We start from the raw sequence: 22,866 nt of genomic DNA on the forward strand, positions 1-22,866 counted from the left end.
GAAGTCCTTAGAGAGATAGGAGAAGAATGGAGTCTGATAAGTGAAATTGAAAACGGAAAAAAAAAAAAATATTGGTACATTCTGCGGCGGAATTCCTTTGTAACATCAATGAAGAAAGAACGGCTGGAAAAGGAGGAAAAGGACGACCCAGAGTGTCTTCTGAGAATGAACTGCAAGACCCACCCTCAGTTGAAAAGGCTGACTCAAGATAGACATCTATGGCTGCTGCTACAAGACTTAGCATTTAGAATATGATGATGATGAATAAATAATAATAATGTCCGCCACTGCGGTGTAGTGGTTAGTGTGATTAGCTATCACCCATAGAGGCCGGGGTTCGATTCCCGTCGCTGCCATCCTCGAAGTGGTTTTCCGTGGTTACCCACTTCTCTTCCAAGCAAATGACGGGCTGCTTCGTTCCCTGTTCCTTGTCTCACCATTCCAACCTTACCATCCCCCAACAACGCCCCTGTTCAGAATACCAACCTGGGCGAGGTACTAGTCATCCTTCCCAGTTGGATCCCCGACCCAAAATCTCACGCTCCAGGACACTGCCCTCGAGGCAGTAGAGTTGCGATTCCTCGTTGAGTCCGAGGGAAAAACCAACTCTGGAGTGTAAAGAGATTAAGAAAGAAAGATATCAGAAATACTAATAATATCTTTACAACAACGATGTGAAAGGAATTACTTGCCAAACACTGAAATCATTAATACCTGAGCGAGATAGAGGTTTATTTTCTCACTGTAACTTTCTTCATCAGCAGTGGAGTTCTTCAATCTTGAAGGTACCATCAGTAAATCAAGCTGATATCTGTTGTTGAAAGTGATGTGCTCTGTTATGGGGCCTTTGCAGCATTTGTAGGTTCCGTCGTGATCAGCAGGGTCGCGGAAATATATTACTGCCGTTGGATACGTTGGGTATGCTAAAAGAAGAAAAATACATTAGAGAAACAGCTTCAATAGCATCGCAATAACATTAGCAGAGTTTATGAATGCTATCAATGATTGTTTGCAACTGTGTGCGTGTGTATTTTTTCATTGACATGTGTATCGTTTCGAGTACTAAGTATACCTAAACTCCCAAGCTGGTAGCATAGGACATTCAATATTCAAAATGTACGCTTTTTAGTCTGTTGAACACACAGGTTGAATATTATACTACAACATACCTGTAAAAAGCACATTAATAAACAAGGGATAAATACACACACACTATTCATCCCTTGTTTAATAATGGACCCATTGCAGAAACGGTATTTAGACAATCAATCAATCAATCAATCAATCAATCAATCAATCAATCAATCAATCAATCAATCAATCAATCAATCAATAAATCAATCAATCAATCAATCAATCAATCAATCAATCAATCAATCAATCAATCAATCAATCAATCAATCAATCAATCAATCAATCAATCAATCAATCAATCAATCAATCAATCAATCAATCAATCAATCAATCAATCAATCAATCAATCAATCGATCAATCAATCAATCAATCAATCAATCAATCAATCAATCAATCAATCAATCAATCAATACTGATCTGCATTTAGGGCAGTCGCCCAGGTGGCAGATTCCCTATCTGTTGCTTTCCTAGCCTTTTCCTAAATTATTTCAAGGAAATTGGAAATTTATTGAACATCTCCCTTGGTAAGTTATTCCAATCCCTAACTCCCCTTCCTATAAATGAATATTTGCCCCAGTTTGTCCTCTTGAATTCCAACTTTATCTTCATATTGTAATCTTTCCTACTTTTATAAACGCCACTCAAACTTATTCGTCTACTAATGTCATTCCACGCCATCTCTTCGCTGACAGCTCGGAACACATCACTTAGTCGAGCAGCTCTCCTTCTTTCTCTCAATTCTACCCAGCCGAAACTTTGCAACATTTTTGTAACGCTACTCTTTTGTCGGAAATCACCCAGAACAAATCGAGCTGTTTTTCTTTGAACTTTTTCCAGTTCTTGAATCAGGTAATCCTGGTGAGGGTCCCATACACTGGAACCATACTCTAGTTGGGGTCTTACCAGATACTTATATGCCCTCTCCTTTACATCCTTACTACAACCCCTAAACACACTCATAACCATGTGCAGAAATCTGTACCCTTTATTTACAATCCCATTTATATGATTACCCCAATGAAGATCTTTGCTTATATTAACACCTAGATACTTGCAATGATCCCCAAAAGGTACTTTCACCCCCATCAACGCAGTAATTAAAACTGAGAGGACTTTTCCTCTTTGTGAAACTCACAACCTGACTTTTAACCCCGTTTATCAACATACCATTGCCTGCTGTCCATCTCACAACATTTTCGAGGTCACGTTGCTTTTGCTCACAATCTTGTAACTTATTTATCACTCTATAGAGAATAACATCATCCGCAAAAATCCTTACCTCTGATTCCACTCCTTTACTCATACCATTTATATATATAAGAAAACATAAAGGTCCGATAATACTGCCTTGAGGAACTCCCCTCTTAATTATTACAGGGTCAGACAATGTTTACGGTTAAACAACATCTAACTATGGCTGCTGCATTGCCAGGACATTGTTTATCACTTAGAACCGATGTTCAAAACGCCATATTTAAACACTGCCGAAAACACTGTTTAACCTCAAATTTAGGAGTGAATCAGAATCAGAGGTTATGTACCATTAAACATATGACACAAGGGACAGTTCGGTAACTGTCAACTTGACTACACTTGTTTTCAGTTGATATATTTTATCATATTTGGGATAATTTCCCTGCAATAACAGGACACTTAGACTATATCCGTATCACAATAACTTGTCCCGATTATCAGAGGGCTATCACATACATCAACTGGGAGAGATTCATTTGTTACATTTACTGAAATGAAATGAAATGTCGTATGGCTTTTAGTGCTGGGATATCCCAGGAAGGGTTCGGCTCGCCAGGTGCAGGTCTTTCTATTTGACACCCGTAGGTGAACTGCGCGTCGTGATGAGGATGAAATGATGATGAAGACAACACATTCACCCAGCCCCCGTGCCATTGGAATTAACCAATTAAGGTTAAAATCCCCGACCCGGCCGGGAATCGAACCCGGGACCCTCTGAACCGAAGGCCAGTACGCTGACTGTTCAGCCAACGAGTCGTTACATTTACTGCCAAGTAAGCACACATAATAGTAATATTGAAAAGTAGGTTACGTGTATGTGGGCTTTTTGGGGGGAATAATCGTCGCGCTAATTCAGGTAAGTTGTCGGCGGTTATGAGTTAGGGTAATTAAGGACTGGGAAGGAAAAGCTGTGCCCATAACAGCCGGAGTATTTTCGTGATGTAATAATGGGGAAAATACATAAAACAACCATCTAGGTTGCCGTTGGTGCGTTTCTTATTATCTCTAGAATGCAAGCTACATCTCTATGCCCCGTACAACTCATTCGGTTACAACTACTATAGTATTATATCTCTCCTTCGCAGAAGTTATTTAGATTACACTCACTGTAACAACACTATAATCAAAGCTACACTTCACCGAACGGTGGCGAGTCGCTTTAGTGTCGATAATATTTTGAAATTTAATTTCCACCGAAAGCTATATTCTTATTTGTGGTCATGATCATGCTTAGCCATATTTGAGTAATGAGTAGGAAGACGACAGCTGACTAACGTTTGGCGCACGCACCGATGAATTTCACTGGTTGCGACAAGCAGCGATTTGCATGGTAGATACTTCTGTTTTCATATTCGTACCGTTAATGAAGCTTTGATCGACCTCTAACTAAACACCGGTTGAACATTGTTTATAGTATACAATGGAAGATCGTGATGGACTTAGACATTGTTTATGTCGACGTTGTGTAAGGCTTAAATGTCATCCTTTCTGCAATCGAGCCAACGTGTTTTTTACAGGTATGTTGTAGTATAATATTTATATTTAACGTGTGTGTTCAACAGACTGGAGAGTTTTTATGTTACAATTAAGTGAGTCGGCACTGGAAAGTGTGGCACAGATAGGTCTTATGGCGACGATGGGAGAGGAAAGGACTATGAGTGGGAAGGAAGCGGCCGTGGCCTTAATTAAGGTACAGGCCCAGCATTTCCCTGGTGTGAAAATGAGAAAGCACGGAAAACCATATTGAGGGCTGCGGACATTTGGGTTCGAACCCACTATCTGCCGAATGAAAACTCACAGCTGCACGGCCACTTGCTCGGTGAACGTGGAATTGAATGAAGATATACCAAAGGTAAGCCGGCCCCGTGGTGTAGGGGTAGCGCTCCTGCCTCTTACCCGGAGGCCCCGGGTTCGATTCCCGGCTAGGTCAGGGATTTGTACCTGGACCTGAGGGCTGATTCGAGGTCCACTCAGCCTACGTGATTAGAATTGAGGAGCTATCTGACGGTGAGATAGCGGCCCCGGTCTAGAAAGCCAAGAATAACGGCTGAGAGGATTCGTCGTGCAGACCACGTAATCTGCAGGTCTTCGGGCTGAGCAGCGGTCGCTTGGTAGGCCAAGGCCCTTCAAGGGCTGTAGTGCCATGGGGTTTGTTTATACCAAAGGTAATGAATGCAGAGAACTCGCAGTTACAGTTCTGTAAGAGGTGAATTTGTAGAAGGAACTAACCTTGGATCGGTCGGTTTCCTGCCCGTGATAGCCAAAGCTGCAAATTGCAGGAAATATTCAAAATATGTTGGTATTAAGGCGACTTTAGGAACGAAGCCGACGGATAAAGTAATGCTTATGTCCTGGCTTCGATGATGATGTCACAGAGTAAAATGGAGGAGGACAGTCTTCACAGTAGGACAATGGACCAAGCGAGGTAGTTATACAGGTATGAGTTGGATTCGGCAGGTGGTGGTTTCGAATCATGTCGTCGGCAACCCTGAAAATGACTTTCCGTGATTTCTTTTCCCCACAGCAGTCAAGTGATGGGGCTGTACCTTCATTAAGGCCAAGATCGCTATATTCCCATCCTAGCGCCGTCGAAAACTACAATGTTCGTCTAACGAGAAGTCGTGTGCATGCGCCAATCTCAAGTCTCAATGCCTGACCGTAAACATCGTTTCCGTGCGTGGTGATTCTTGTTAACTAAGGTGCTGCTGCGCATGCGCCAATCTCAAGTCTCAATGCCTGACCGTAAACATCGTTTCCGTGCGTGGTGATTCTTGTTAACTAAGGTGCTGCTGCGCATGCGCCAATCTCAAGTCTCAATGCCTGACCGTAAACATCGTTTCCGTGCGTGGTGATTCTCGTTAACTAAGGTGCTGCTGCGCATGCGCCAATCTCAAGTCTCAATGCCTGACCGTAAACATCGTTTCCGTGCGTGGTGATTCTCGTTAACTAAGGTGCTGCTGCGCATGCGCCAATCTCAAGTCTCAATGCCTGACCGTAAACATCGTTTCCGTGCGTGGTGATTCTTGTTAACTAAGGTGCTGCTGCGCATGCGCCAATCTCAAGTCTCAATGCCTGACCGTAAACATCGTTTCCGTGCGTGGTGATTCTCGTTAACTAAGGTGCTGCTGCGCATGCGCCAATCTCAAGTCTCAATGCCTGACCGTAAACATCGTTTCCGTGCGTGGTGATTCTTGTTAACTAAGGTGCTGCTGTGATACTGTGCTTTAGTTACATATTCACTGTAAGTACAGCATAATGAACACGCTTCTCTTTCAGAGATATCACACTGTTTATCTCGACTAATGTTTGCAGCTTAGAGTGTAGCCTCTCATTCGCGCCGTACCTAGAAGCTGCTGCGACTTCTCCCGAGACGCAGAGAGTATCGATGTGCTATGTGACGTTAAAACACTGGCGAAATTGGATAACGGATCAGATCATGCAGTGTAAGATAATTCACAGGAGACCTAGTGGAAGATGGTGAAAGATTTTTCGATCACCGAAACTTGAATCGTCTAACCACGCATTAATGATCATAGCCACCAGACACGATACGTGGCAACAATATTCAGTTACAGCATTTAAACAAACTAAAACGTCACTGATCTCTTCCAGGATTGAACCATCTATTCCTAAAATTATAATTGCTGATTATTAAAAAGGCCTAATACGTAGGTCATCGGCCTCCGATCTTTCTCGAAAATAAAAGGACAACAATTAATCGACTTTGGCAATGAATATACGGCTCGCAGAAGGAGTTGCTTTGTCTCCATGGAGTTCGAGAGTTCCGTTCATATATTGAACCCGAGTGACTTAGGCCCATAGTCAGTCATGATTTGATCGGTAAAATAATATGGTACATTTATTGAAATACAGAGGAGTGTATTTGAAAATATTCCGTTTAGGTAATGTCGAAATCAGAGCGAAGGAAGGACGACAGACTGGAGCCTGACGGATTAGCTCAACCCGACAACTTTTAGCTACTTCACAGCAGGGAATATCATTAGTTGGCGTACAAGGAAATACAGAGTCCACAAATAAGTCTTGGTCAGAAAGAGGAAGGGGGAGAGTCATACAAAGAAAACTCACCACATGAGTAAGACCTTGGGATATTTTTGGTAGGACGTAAATTCCATGACCTCATGGAAAAGTACAGCGGCTGAGTGTACGTTCGCTAGCCTAAGTTCGAGCAGGTGGAGATTTAAATCACGTGACCGCTTGCCGGCCAATAGTAAAAATTTGATGGGAGACTCAGTGATACCATCTTAAGGAATGATGGATGAGATATTTTCGTAACCACAAAAGTAATCAGTAATAAATTAATATGAGTACGCGGATGGATGTAATGAATTTATTAGAGGTCACGCATGGAAAAATAATCAATACTTATTGGCAAATTAAATAAATTGAAGGCTGGATTTCTTGGAAACCGGACAGCTTGAATCTCATTGGCGGAACGAAGACCACGTTGTCAGGGACGCTTACAAAGGCGCGAAATGTGAGGAGCGAAATCCACCCATATCTCCTAAATCTATGATCACCGGGAGTTCATATTTTATCCAGTAGATATGCTAGCGGAGTGGATTAATTTGATGTAAATTTTAACTTCCAATTCGGAGTGCAAGTACCGATATTAAAAATCCACCCCCTCCCTAAGGAGTATGACGTCAACGAATCCGCGGGAAAAAGGCTTCATCCATATATACGGGGCAAGGGATCCTCGCCAGCACACTTGTCTTGAATCGTTGGAGCTGAATTGACGGTTGCCAGCACACGTGAATTGAATATCGGGAGCTGAACTGTTGGTCGCCGGTAACTTAGAAGTCTACGGACGTACAGTCATTTAATGGCGCGAGCATCCGCCAGTGTTGGTAAAATGTGATCGCGCTCAAGCAACAGGAATTAGAAAATGGTAACGTAGGACAGTGTCTGTCATTTGTGAATATCAGTGACGTAAAGTAATTACCCTGCAAGAGAGTAGTATAAATTATATCACCATAAGTACGTGCATAACAGACTGTGTGACGAACAAGTACTTTAAGGAAGTAGTAGCCTGTACTTAGCTATACCGAACCGATGTTATGAACACGTCAAGAATGCCGTATAAATCGGGCGTATCGCGACGGGCGTAATAGTTGACACCTCGTCGTACGTGTCCAGGTCCATTGTGCGGTAGGTGGACGAAGATTAAATAGTGTAAATATATTAAATTCTTGGGTCTAGGATAGAAATTTGTTGTATCCAATTTAAAGTATACAGTGTTAACGTAGTAAATGGTGAAGGTTTGTGGTAGTCAAGATATGAGTGTAAAATGATAATGTGCCAGGAAATCTTTTGTGAAACTACGCCATCAAGGATGGAGGAGTAAAACGCAGAGAGGGGCCGGATGGAGCCTCTCGTCTGCAAAGCTGCAATGGAATACCGATAACTAAGATGAGTACTAAACTGTAAAATATATTTGGGAAATGTTATCGTGATGGGAAAAATGGGAATAACTTGATTATACTTGGTTACCTTCTGTAACAAGATGGGTCGCTTAACGACCCCATCCTAAATTTGTAGCACGGACAGTAGTAAATCATAATAATGTAAATAATCGGGTCTTTTATGTATTCAGTTTGTTGGAGATGTAAATTTGTATATATAGTGTAGTACGTTAAGTCATGCATGCATTCATATTTTCTTTGTAGTCGATAATTTTCTTTACATTTGATTTTGGTTATGCTAGTTAAATAAGACCCGATATGTGCTTTTAGGTTTTGTCATTTTAACGAGCCATGTAATGACATGGAAGGAAAATCCAGCTTCGCCATACCAAGTGTGTTTTGTTGAAATTAATATGGTCATATTTTCAAAGTGAAGTTGTTAAATTTGTGAGATGCGATTAATATAAATATGTCCAAGTAAATCATATCTGGAGTGTTTAGTGCCAGAATAATTTGAGTTTGTACAAGGGGTTATGCGTTAAACATATTACGAGTGGACTACCGAGTAACAGGCGAATTATTATTTTTTTTAATAATAATAATAATAAATAAATAATATAACTACTTTTTTTGTGAAGATATTTTTTTAAATATGTTTTGAAGATAATAATAATTCAGGTGATCAAGTGTTGAGTTTATTGGGAATCATTTAATGACGGGAGGTCGTTTTTAATTCGGAATTAAAGTGCGTGATAATTTAATTTGATCAATTAATAATATTGAAAGGTAGATCGGTGCTAATAATCCGTACATGTTAATGAACGTGTGGTTTAAATTACGGTCCAATATTTTTACGTATAAATGTCGCGTTTTAAAGTTGCGATTCATTAGCCGGAAAATGTAGTGCTAATATTACGAGACCATGATTGTCAAAATTTGGTAAATATAATTTCAAGATGTTACGATTATTTGTGGAGAATGAACTAAAGCGTAGATCAAAATGAAATAGAATATGTGAAAGAATCTGCAGTCAGATAATAAAAGGTCGTACGATGTCAGAAATGAATAAATAAGTCAGTTGATAATCCTGTGAGAAATAAATGAATCGAGATAGAGAGGAAGATAAATTCCGTACGAGAGACACTTAGGATATTGATATGAGTGTAAAGTGTACGGGCAGTGTCACGGAGAAATACTGAGTTACGCAGCGGGTAGAATTCGAACCCGTGACAGCATGTACGAAATAAATAGATTGCACAGCTATTCGTTGAGATACAACGGATCTAAGGATAATGAGAGTTCAGATTCCACATAAATGGTCGTATATTGTATTCATTGTAATAACGAGCGAGGACAATCATGATGTCGTGATAATAATAATAATAAATATTGCAGATAAAGGATTGGACCGCCTTAATTAAATGAGCGTTGATAAAGATGTTAAACGGGAATCTAAATGATAATATGCAACTGATAATAATAATAATAATGTAAGGAAGATGTTAAATCATCGCGATCAGATTAATAATAATTGTCATAATAATAACTGTAATGATGTCGTTGGTTGATCAGTGAAATATTTGTAATTGCGACCGATATCTTAATATATATTTTGGCGCAAGTGACCGGTTCATTAATAATAATAACCTCTTAAGTGACGTGAATAATAATAATAATAATATCTTGAGTCACCTATTCATTAATAATAATAATAACCACGAGAGGGATATAAGAATAATAATAACAGTAATAACCATTTGCGTTTGCATCCCGCATAATAATGATGATATTAATCAAACGTGACAGTGCCAGGAACCGTTGAATAATAATAATAATAATAATAATTTCATGAATATTGTGACGATCGTGGATTAAATTGTTTGGTGACAACATCCCTCTATTCGTATGTTTGAATAATGAGAATGATAATATTAGAGTCATTTTGTTTACCGCGTTATCGTACGGTTTCCGCATGGGACGATGTTACGGTAATACTTGCGTGTTTGTTTACTTCGCTCGCGATGCGAGGGGGGCCATGGCCACGGTATTTCCCACCGCTTCTCGTTATCTCATCTGTGTCAGTAGTCTACTGAGGCTAACTGGTGACAATTCAGATCACATGTAAATAATATGTAAATGCTAATTCAGTGGTATGGCATCAGCTGGATATCGTAAGATAGGAACTGTCCGTGGAATCCAGTTTTCGCATTTCACGAGAAACATTACCCAGTCCGAGTACCGGTCTCGGAAAAATGTATATAGCCGGAGTACGTCATCTTAGTTAAATCGGGAAGCCGACCGTAACATGGGTTATGCTCGGGCTCCCGATAGAAGGAAGCTATATCCTTGAGTAACGGTTATACCTCCAAAATGTCATTTTATTTCAGAAGCAACGCAGCAAGATATTGATACCACTTGCGGTATGGCAAGTGATTTATATATGTAACATGTGTGTAAATTCAAATATTGTTGCCACGTGTATCAAAGTTATACGTCAAATGGCGTAATAAACCGCTCCTTCTGGCAAATTATTTCAAAGGAAACCACTCTCATAATCTTTTTATTGTAGTTAGATAATGCCCTTTTTAAAGTAATAGTCACTTCCTAGTCCTATCATGGAGTCCTTAAATTCAAGTTACAATCGAGCCTTCCCCCTTTTTAATTTTAAGTTGCTCCGTTCATCCCCGTGTTCTATTATGCCGTTATATTTATATTTTGATGAATTAAATAATGAACCGACACCCCTGAGATAAATGCTAGTCTGGGACTCGGGAGGTGGACGGGTGCAAAATGGCTGGCCCAAAGTGGGGCTTTAAGAACGGCAAAGTGTTGCTTCAAGAACGGCAGAGAGGCCAATATTATTGCTAATCAATTGTAAAATTTTTATATTTTTTTCCAAATTTTATATTTTTAAATTTTTGATTTTTATTAATTGATGACCGCATCACGGTCAGGTGTGTGTTCACTTGTAACGTAATATCATGCTAGAGTAAGGTTACTTTCGAACGGAGCTAGATTTGACTAGTGTATTATTATAATCCATTGCTAATCTCTTCAAGTTTGGCAATGAGTCAAAATTCAATAAGCTCGAAGATTTGATGTTTCTCTTTTTCCCATATGAAATTTAATATTTTTTTTGGTTATTCAGGACTTCATTTAAATGTCATTGGACATGAGATGAATATTATAAACAGTTGTTTAGGAAGGCTTGAAATGGTAAAAATATTACTGAGCACCAGTTCAAGTTGTTATTTAAAAAGAGGTTGAGATGGTATAAATTAAAATCAACGTATTTCAGGGCAGGAGATTTCCAACTTCATCGTTGTTTTTAATGTTGTTGTTGTTGTTATATTGGAGCGGTTTATTGTGAAATCTTAGGCGCAAGCCAGCATTCAAGTTGAATGACCTGCAAATGTAAACAAGTTTTATAGTCAAAATTTTTTTTTGTTAAATGAAAGTTAGTGTAGGGGTATAATGTCATAGATAGGGCCTAGACCCAATAGCGTATTCCTTCGTGTGCAGCAAGGTGAGAGGCCGATCGGCCCTTTTGCTTTCTCAAGAAAAGTTATAATGTCTGACGACGGTGGGGAGCGATCCCAGGACATAGTGGTAGAAGGACAGGGAGAGATGAAAGCTCTCACGTTAGAGGATTTAATGCGGAACTTAACTCTGAACATGGAACGTAGGTTCGATCAAATGCAGGCTGATAATGTTTCAGTTAAACATGAACTTGCAGAACAAATGAAGGTTAATAGTGTTTCATTAGAGGACAAATTAGACAAAGTACAGGCCGCGAGTGTTTCATTAGAGAACAAAATAGACCAAGTACAGGCTGCGTGTGAAGTTAATAAAACAGAACTCAAGGCACAAATAGATGCAGTTCAGGCCGCGAGCGTAGCGATGGGACAGGAACTTAGGGACAAATTAACTCAAGTCCAGGAAGCATGTCACTTCGCGAAAGATGAATTAAAAGTGCACATGGATGCGTACATTACCATCGTTAATGAAAAGGTTGACCGCGTTAGAGATGAGGCTCAAATGGAACGCGCAGAAATTAAGGAAAAATTGAACGCTAGTGTCAAGGAACTCGCCGCTCTACGAGTAACTGACAGAAAAGACATAGAATCACACATAGAGGAAATTCGGGATGAATGTCGGAAAGAGAATGACATCGTCCGGGGACAAGTAGAAGAAAAATGCGCGCAGATAGCTGGCACCTTGGACAAGTATGACAAGGGCATGAACGAGTTACGTGGGGAAGCCGCACGTACACTTGTGATCGTAGCAGGACTGAAAAACAAAGTCGAAGAACTAACTATAAATTTAGAAGACCGTAGCCAGAGAATAACTAAGTGCGAAGACGCAAACTTAGCGTTATTCCAGCGGACGGAAGATCTAATCGAACAGGGCCAATCATTTGCCGACACGGAAGTTCGCCTATTAGAACAATGCAAGGCGTATAATGGGCAAAATTCCGGCACAAAAGAAATAGCCAGTTGTAATCCCGACGGAATGGATGACATCCGAAAAGACTTGGAGATGTTGAAGGCTAGGTTGGAACCATCAGCGTCTAGCCAAGATTTTAACCTCCAATATCGCGAATACGAACCCCATGATAACCAGGGGATTCATAAGAATGGAGGCCTATCCCAAGCTGATACACACGGTTTCAAGTTTGAAAACAGAGATGGGTCGTCTACGTCATCAAATGCTATCCCGACATCGGTGGTACACGTCATTAAGATGTCCGATGACAAGCCACCAAAGTTCGATGCCCGTGGGCATATCACCCCGAAAGGTTTCATCCGGGAAGTCGCCGGTTATATAAATGAGAATAAAATACCAGTAGAGCGACAACTGCGAACGGTCGAGAAATTCCTAGACGGAGCACCAGCTGTATGGTTCAGGGCTTTCTTGTATACTTTTGAAGATTTTGAAGGATTTCGGCGGGCTTTTCTCCAAAAGTTCTGGAGTATTCAGGAACAGCAGGAGTTAAGGCTGGAAGTATACTCCAGACGATATGCAACATCTTCACCCACGAAATTCTCTGATTACTTTGTGGCACAATTTCACAAGCTACGGGAGCTTGATAATCCAATGAGCGAAACAGAATTGATTAGCGCCATTGGAAAACAATTGCCATTCGAGGTCCAACGAATGATGATAGCGTCAAATGTCCAGACAGCTGTCGATGCGGAGGCTTTATTACGTCAATTAGACCTCACAACGCATCATTCGAACCCAAGACAAATTAGGAGCAGGGACCAGCAGGTGAATAATATCGAACGGACAATCGAACCGAAGACCACGAGTACAAAGAACCAGGGAACTAGTACGGATCCGGAACCTCGTCGAGCATATAATACGGAGTGGAAGCCGCGACAATGGACGAGACCAAGGAATTTTGCGGAAGGCAACCGGCAAACCAACCAAGGGAACTTTCGAGCTGACAGGGGATACCGTGGATTCCAGAGAAGTAATTATAGGCCGTATCCAGCTAGGAATCAAGGGAACCCGAGATATTACCAGGGAGGATCTCGTCAGGAGAAGGATGACAGATACCAAGAGTCTAGGCGGTATATAGAAGAGCTGAACAAGAGAAAATGGAAGGAGGCGATCTATGATCGAGGCCGTGATGAGGAAGCGACAGGAGCGGAGAGCTTGCAGTTCCAAAGAGCAAGGAAAGGGGGCAGCGACCTGAACCCGAATGCACCGACGTTCGAATCTGAAGAACGGCTCGGGGCGAAAAAAAAAAACGCCGAATTTTAACTGAAGAATGGATCATCGCAGAAGTCGATACATGGGTTGTGACCTCTGACGAATTAATTGACGATCCCGAAATCCAAATTTCAAAGGAAATTAAGAGACTACCAGTGATATATACTAGGATCAACCACGTGAGGGTTCGATCACTCATTGATACAGGCGCCAGCGTATCAGTAGTATCCCAAGTTCTGGTAAATGAACTACAATCCAAAGTAAACATCCCGATTATCCCAGTTTCAAATTTGAAGATTCGTGGAATTATCCCGGATAAATCCGTCATATGTAAGAACCAGGCATTATTGGACATCGAAATTGGAAATTCAAAATTTGCTCATACATTTATTATCATGAATAAAATCAACTATAACTTGATCCTAGGGGCCGATTTTATGACTGAATACCAGGCTGTGATTGATATGGGGGATAACTCTGTCAGATTTAAGCACAGGGAAGGTATTGAGGATACAACCATGAACCCTCAGTCAGAGATAGGACAACAGGGAGAAATTTGGAACACCGAAGTCGTGAATCCGCTTAGGACGGACGAAAGTGTCATGAGTGAGACGGATGATCATGTGACCTCTGATGATTATAAGCTCTTTGCGGCAGAATTACAGGAAGGTGAAGTCAACTGTGGGAAAGTTATAGCAGATAAAGTTAATGCAGCTGTAATAGGTCCCGAGGGGAAGGAAGATTTATTCAAAATTTTAACAAAGCATAGCGACACGTTTGGCTCAAAACCTGGAAAAATTGAAAACTTTGAATACGAATTAAACGTGAATGATTGGTCCCCGTATAAGAAGAAATTATATCCAATTGCCGAGAAATTCTATCCCCAAGTCCGCGAAGCTATTAGAGAAATGGAAGCAAGTGGATTGATTTCGAAGTCACCGACGCCATTTTTGAATCCTTTAGTGATAGTAAGGAAACCGGACGGATCAGTGCGCATTTGCCTTGATGCACGTGCTATCAACGAGAGATTAGTCCCAGAGTATGAGCAGGCCCCGCCTATTAAAGAGATTTTGAAGAGATTTACAGATATGGAATATTTTACCACTTTTGACCTGACGTCATCATTTCATCATATACTGTTGGAAGCTAAATCTAAGTTGTTGACGGGATTCTTATTCGATCAACAGACTTATGTCTTTAATTGTCTCCCGTTTGGTATTAAGAATGCGGGTTCGGTTCTCATTCGAGCTCTTGACCGCAATCTAAGTCCAAAGGTCAAAGAGGCGACTATCATGTATGTGGATGATATCTTGGTAGCTACAAGAACACTTTCGGAACACTTGGAAAATATTGATGAAGTCCTCACCGATTTAGGAAGGCATAACTTCAAGGTCAACCTATCGAAATCACATTTTTGTCAGAAGGAGGTGTTATTTTTGGGTCACCTTGTAGATGGAGATGGTGTGCGACCAAACCCAGTCAAAATTGAGGCCATTAGGATGTTTCCTAAGCCTACTAAAGTAAAACATGTTCGGCAGTTCCTTGGAATGTGTCAATTCTTCGCTGATCATTGCCCTGATTACACAACCGTAGTAGCACCGTTGCAGGACCTGCTTAAGAAAAATAATCGATGGAAGTGGGACCATACTTGTGATGAGGCGTTCGCTCAGACCAAGCAACGATTACTGCATAATGTTAAGCTCGGATACCCGGATTTCAGCCTCAAATTCATAATTCAAACAGATGCCTCAACCATAGGTATAGGAGCCGTGTTACTGCAGGAAAACCCCGATGATCCAAGCATAAAGACCTATATTGCCTTCATGAGCCGGAAATTGCGGAAGCATGAGATAAAGTACACTATCACGGAATTGGAAATGCTGTCTATCGTGAGCGCTTTGCAATATTGGAAGAAGATCGTGTATGGTTTTCAGATTGTTATTCGTACCGATCACAAAGCGCTGACGTTCATTATGAAGACCAATATGGCAAGCGAGAGGGTTAGCCGTTGGGCATTATTTATCCAGCAATTTGATCTAACAGTCGAACATTGCCCCGGGAAACTCAATATTTTGGCAGACACATTGAGTCGACATCCAAACCCGGAGGAAGTCGTAATCCACCAAATTGAGTTGATAGAAGAGGACCAGGAGGTCTTAAGGAATCTGAAGGACATCGGAGCAATACAGAAGAGAGATGGGTTCACTAACTTGATGATAGAGTTTTTTAACAAAACATTGCAGCCAAACAATCCACAGTATGACAGAGCCAGTAAATTATCAGCGAGCTACCATTATTTGAATGGGGTTCTTCACAAGTTTTTGGATGAGGAACACACGAAACTTCGCATAGTCATACCATCTGAAATGCAAGTACCGGTAGTCAACCATGTACACCGGGTCATTGGACACGGAGGTATAGGGAAGGTTTTGGCAACTATCCAAGAGACATTCGTGTGGGCCAAGATGAACCAAACAGTCCGAAATGTACTACGATCATGCGACGTCTGCCAAAGGATTAAACCTAATCCGTACTTACTTAAGCAATCTCCGCGCCCACTGTTACCTACTGAACCCCGCGAGATATTCGCAATGGACCTGTACGGACCACTCCCCAAGGCCCGTAGGGGAAATCAATTCATCCTTGTTAGTTTAGATGTATTCTCTAAATTGGTAGCCTTGTATCCGCTACAAAAGGCAAATTCTAAAACTGTACTACGATGAATTACTTCACATATCATTCCACAGATGGGGAAGCCTAAGAAGATCCTTACTGATCATGGTAGTCAGTTCACATCTGCTGCGTTTGCAAATCAATTACGACAGCTAGACATTCAGCATGTACTTAGTTCGATTCGCCATCCCGAATCGAATCCATCAGAGAGGATCATGCGAGAGATTGCAAAATTCTGCAGGATCTATTGTTCCGAGGCACATTGGCGGTGGATTGACGTGGTGCCCATTATAACTAAATGTATTAACACCACGATCCACGAAGCAACGGGCCAGATACCGGAAGTGGTTCACTTTAACAGATATCCGGCCAGGCCGTGGCATAATGCAGTAGCATGTCCTGCAGATCCACGTGTATCCAGCGAAATTTGTATCAGAAAGACACGGGAACATTTGGAGGCACAAGCAGAACGACGATTGAGAAGGCTGAGGAATAAGCGATTCCACCGTCCGTTGAGGGTTGGCGAGCTCGTTCTAGTAAAGAAGCCTAGTGTGTCTAATCCAGAGCAGAAGGTGTACCACAAGTTTTGTAAATTGTTCGTGGGCCCTTTCAAGATTATACAAACTTATGACAACAATGCTTACAAAGTTCAGAGCTTGGATGGAAGTTCAGAGAACATCTATAACGCTGCAAATTTAAAGCTTTACCACACGCCAGCAGACCACAGGGAAGCAGAGGATGAACGAGAGGAAGCAGATGACGAGCCGGAAGAAGATGATGTCGAAGAAGAGGATGAAGAAGATGACGGAAGGGAAGAAGAAGTCCAAGTAATCCATACACCAATTGAAGCAAGGCCATGTCCAGAGTGTGGAGAGATAGACAGAGACGTGCAGGAATTTGTCAATGCGATCCATGAAATCGAAAGACAGAACGAGGAGTTAAGGTTCAGGAACCAGATGTTGAGAGACGAAATCAACAGCCGTCGCAGAACAGAGGATCCGATGTCAAATCATGATAGTGATGATATAGACACATCATTAAAAAAAATCTCATGATACTCACTAGATTTTTTTTTACCTGGGCAAGAGGAAGATGAACCCGAGTGACTTAGGCCCATAGTCAGTCATGATTTGATCGGTAAAATAATATGGTACATTTATTGAAATACAGAGGAGTGTATTTGAAAATATTCCGTTTAGGTAATGTCGAAATCAGAGCGAAGGAAGGACGACAGACTGGAGCCTGACGGATTAGCTCAACCCGACAACTTTTAGCTACTTCACAGCAGGGAATATCATTAGTTGGCGTACAAGGAAATACAGAGTCCACAAATAAGTCTTGGTCAGAAAGAGGAAGGGGGAGAGTCATACAAAGAAAACTCACCACATGAGTAAGACCTTGGGATATTTATGGTAGGACGGAAATTCCATACTTATTGGCAAATTAAATAAATTGAAGGCTGGATTTCTTGGAAACCGGACAGCTTGAATCTCATTGGCGGAACGAAGACCACGTTGTCAGGGACGCTTACAAAGGCGCGAAATGTGAGGAGCGAAATCCACCCATATCTCCTAAATCTATGATCACCGGGAGTTCTTATTTTATCCAGTAGATATGCTAGCGGAGTGGATTAATTTGATGTAAATTTTAACTTCCAATTCGGAGTGCAAGTACCGATATTAAAAATCCACCCCCTCCCTAAGGAGTATGACGTCAACGAATCCGCGGGAAAAAGGCTTCATCCATATATACGGGGCAAGGGATCCTCGCCAGCACACTTGTCTTGAATCGTTGGAGCTGAATTGACGGTTGCCAGCACACGTGAATTGAATATCGGGAGCTGAACTGTTGGTCGCCGGTAACTTAGAAGTCTACGGACGTACAGTCATTTAATGGCGCGAGCATCCGCCAGTGTTGGTAAAATGTGATCGCGCTCAAGCAACAGGAATTAGAAAATGGTAACGTAGGACAGTGTCTGTCATTTGTGAATATCAGTGACGTAAAGTAATTACCCTGCAAGAGAGTAGTATAAATTATATCACCATAAGTACGTGCATAACAGACTGTGTGACGAACAAGTACTTTAAGGAAGTAGTAGCCTGTACTTAGCTATACCGAACCGATGTTATGAACACGTCAAGAATGCCGTATAAATCGGGCGTATCGCGACGGGCGTAATAGTTGACACCTCGTCGTACGTGTCCAGGTCCATTGTGCGGTAGGTGGACGAAGATTAAATAGTGTAAATATATTAAATTCTTGGGTCTAGGATAGAAATTTGTTGTATCCAATTTAAAGTATACAGTGTTAACGTAGTAAATGGTGAAGGTTTGTGGTAGTCAAGATATGAGTGTAAAATGATAATGTGCCAGGAAATCTTTTGTGAAACTACGCCATCAAGGATGGAGGAGTAAAACGCAGAGAGGGGCCGGATGGAGCCTCTCGTCTGCAAAGCTGCAATGGAATACCGATAACTAAGATGAGTACTAAACTGTAAAATATATTTGGGAAATGTTATCGTGATGGGAAAAATGGGAATAACTTGATTATACTTGGTTACCTTCTGTAACAAGATGGGTCGCTTAACGACCCCATCCTAAATTTGTAGCACGGACAGTAGTAAATCATAATAATGTAAATAATCGGGTCTTTTATGTATTCAGTTTGTTGGAGATGTAAATTGTATATATAGTGTAGTACGTTAAGTCATGCATGCATTCATATTTTCTTTGTAGTCGATAATTTTCTTTACATTTGATTTTGGTTATGCTAGTTAAATAAGACCCGATATGTGCTTTTATGTTTTGTCATTTTAACGAGCCATGTAATGACATGGAAGGAAAATCCAGCTTCGCCATACCAAGTGTGTTTTGTTGAAATTAATATGGTCATATTTTCAAAGTGAAGTTGTTAAATTTGTGAGATGCGATTAATATAAATATGTCCAAGTAAATCATATCTGGAGTGTTTAATGCCAGAATAATTTGAGTTTGTACAAGGGGTTATGCGTTAAACATATTACGAGTGGACTACCGAGTAACAGGCGAATTATTATTTTTTTAATAATAATAATAATAATAAATAAATAATATAACTACTTTTTTTGTGAAGATATTTTTTTAAATATGTTTTGAAGATAATAATAATTCATGTGATCAAGTGTTGAGTTTATTGGGAATCATTTAATGACGGGAGGTCGTTTTTAATTCGGAATTAAAGTGCGTGATAATTTAATTTGATCAATTAATAATATTGAAAGGTAGATCGGTGCTAATAATCCGTACATGTTAATGAACGTGTGGTTTAAATTACGGTCCAATATTTTTTACGTATAAATGTCGCGTTTTAAAGTTGCGATTCATTAGCCGGAAAATGTAGTGCTAATATTACGAGACCATGATTGTCAAAATTTGGTAAATATAATTTCAAGATGTTACGATTATTTGTGGAGAATGAACTAAAGCGTAGATCAAAATGAAATAGAATATGTGAAAGAATCTGCAGTCAGATAATAAAAGGTCGTACGATGTCAGAAATGAATAAATAAGTCAGTTGATAATTCTGTGAGAAATAAATGAATCGAGATAGAGAGGAAGATAAATTCCGTACGAGAGACACTTAGGATATTGATATGAGTGTAAAATGTACGGGCAGTGTCACGGAGAAATACTGAGTTACGCAGCGGGTAGAATTCGAACCCGTGACAGCATGTACGAAATAAATAGATTGCACAGCTATTCGTTGAGATACAACGGATCTAAGGATAATGAGAGTTCAGATTCCACATAAATGGTCGTATATTGTATTCATTGTAATAACGAGCGAGGACAATCATGATGTCGTGATAATAATAATAATAAATATTGCAGATAAAGGATTGGACCGCCTTAATTAAATGAGCGTTGATAAAGATGTTAAACGGGAATCTAAATGATAATATGCAACTGATAATAATAATAATAATGTAAGGAAGATGTTAAATCATCGCGATCAGATTAATAATAATTGTCATAATAATAACTGTAATGATGTCGTTGGTTGATCAGTGAAATATTTGTAATTGCGACCGATATCTTAATATATATTTTGGCGCAAGTGACCGGTTCATTAATAATAATAACCTCTTAAGTGACGTGAATAATAATAATAATAATATCTTGAGTCACCTATTCATTAATAATAATAATAACCACGAGAGGGATATAAGAATAATAATAACAGTAATAACCATTTGCGTTTGCATCCCGCATAATAATGATGATATTAATCAAACGTGACAGTGCCAGGAACCGTTGAATAATAATAATAATAATAATAATTTCATGAATATTGTGACGATCGTGGATTAAATTGTTTGGTGACAACATCCCTCTATTCGTATGTTTGAATAATGAGAATGATAATATTAGAGTCATTTTGTTTACCGCGTTATCGTACGGTTTCCGCATGGGACGATGTTACGGTAATACTTGCGTGTTTGTTTACTTCGCTCGCGATGCGAGGGGGGCCATGGCCACGGTATTTCCCACCGCTTCTCGTTATCTCATCTGTGTCAGTAGTCTACTGAGGCTAACTGGTGACAATTCAGATCACATGTAAATAATATGTAAATGCTAATTCAGTGGTATGGCATCAGCTGGATATCGTAAGATAGGAACTGTCCGTGGAATCCAGTTTTCGCATTTCACGAGAAACATTACCCAGTCCGAGTACCGGTCTCGGAAAAATGTATATAGCCGGAGTACGTCATCTTAGTTAAATCGGGAAGCCGACCGTAACATGGGTTATGCTCGGGCTCCCGATAGAAGGAAGCTATATCCTTGAGTAACGGTTATACCTCCAAAATGTCATTTTATTTCAGAAGCAACGCAGCAAGATATTGATACCACTTGCGGTATGGCAAGTGATTTATATATGTAACATGTGTGTAAATTCAAATATTGTTGCCACGTGTATCAAAGTTATACGTCAAATGGCGTAATAAACCGCTCCTTCTGGCAAATTATTTCAAAGGAAACCACTCTCATAATCTTTTTATTGTAGTTAGATAATGCCCTTTTTAAAGTAATAGTCACTTCCTAGTCCTATCATGGAGTCCTTAAATTCAAGTTACAATCGAGCCTTCCCCCTTTTTAATTTTAAGTTGCTCCGTTCATCCCTGTGTTCTATTATGCCGTTATATTTATATTTTGATGAATTAAATAATGAACCGACACCCCTGAGATAAATGCTAGTCTGGGACTCGGGAGGTGGACGGGTGCAAAATGGCTGGCCCAAAGTGGGGCTTTAAGAACGGCAAAGTGTTGCTTTAAGAACGGCAGAGAGGCCAATATTATTGCTAATCAATTGTAAAATTTTTATATTTTTTTTCCAAATTTTATATTTTTAAATTTTTGATTTTTATTAATTGATGACCGCATCACGGTCAGGTGTGTGTTCACTTGTAACGTAATATCATGCTAGAGTAAGGTTACTTTCGAACGGAGCTAGATTTGACTAGTGTATTATTATAATCCATTGCTAATCTCTTCAAGTTTGGCAATGAGTCAAAATTCAATAAGCTCGAAGATTTGATGTTTCTCTTTTTCCCATATGAAATTTAATATTTTTTTTGGTTATTCAGGACTTCATTTAAATGTCATTGGACATGAGATGAATATTATAAACAGTTGTTTAGGAAGGCTTGAAATGGTAAAAATATTACTGAGCACCAGTTCAAGTTGTTATTTAAAAAGAGGTTGAGATGGTATAAATTAAAATCAACGTATTTCAGGGCAGGAGATTTCCAACTTCATCGTTGTTTTTAATGTTGTTGTTGTTGTTATATTGGAGCGGTTTATTGTGAAATCTTAGGCGCAAGCCAGCATTCAAGTTGAATGACCTGCAAATGTAAACAAGTTTTATAGTCAAAATTTTTTTTTGTTAAATGAAAGTTAGTGTAGGGGTATAATGTCATAGATAGGGCCTAGACCCAATAGCGTATTCCTTCGTGTGCAGCAAGGTGAGAGGCCGATCGGCCCTTTTGCTTTCTCAAGAAAAGTTATAATGTCTGACGACGGTGGGGAGCGATCCCAGGACATAGTGGTAGAAGGACAGGGAGAGATGAAAGCTCTCACGTTAGAGGATTTAATGCGGAACTTAACTCTGAACATGGAACGTAGGTTCGATCAAATGCAGGCTGATAATGTTTCAGTTAAACATGAACTTGCAGAACAAATGAAGGTTAATAGTGTTTCATTAGAGGACAAATTAGACAAAGTACAGGCCGCGAGTGTTTCATTAGAGAACAAAATAGACCAAGTACAGGCTGCGTGTGAAGTTAATAAAACAGAACTCAAGGCACAAATAGATGCAGTTCAGGCCGCGAGCGTAGCGATGGGACAGGAACTGAGGGACAAATTAACTCAAGTCCAGGAAGCATGTCACTTCGCGAAAGATGAATTAAAAGTGCACATGGATGCGTACATTACCATCGTTAATGAAAAGGTTGACCGCGTTAGAGATGAGGCTCAAATGGAACGCGCAGAAATTAAGGAAAAATTGAACGCTAGTGTCAAGGAGCTCGCCGCTCTACGAGTAACTGACAGAAAAGGCATAGAATCACACATAGAGGAAATTCGGGATGAATGTCGGAAGGAGAATGACATCGTCCGGGGACAAGTA

The 22,866-nt window shown here is 40.2% G+C and overlaps 1 protein-coding gene across 1 annotated transcript in view; it reads right to left on the minus strand.

Moving 5' to 3' along the window:
- The window catches only part of LOC136872358 (uncharacterized), a 45,253-nt gene that overhangs the window by 8,282 nt on the left and 14,105 nt on the right, over positions 1–22,866 (minus strand). Inside the window, exon 2 of the mRNA XM_067146169.2 lies at positions 715–923. Within this exon, the coding sequence (XP_067002270.2) occupies positions 715–923 (209 nt within the window). The remainder of the gene's footprint in view (positions 1–714; positions 924–22,866) is intronic.

Source organism: Anabrus simplex, chromosome 4, assembly GCF_040414725.1.
Source record: "Anabrus simplex isolate iqAnaSimp1 chromosome 4, ASM4041472v1, whole genome shotgun sequence".
Taxonomy (NCBI): Eukaryota; Metazoa; Arthropoda; class Insecta; order Orthoptera; family Tettigoniidae; genus Anabrus; species Anabrus simplex.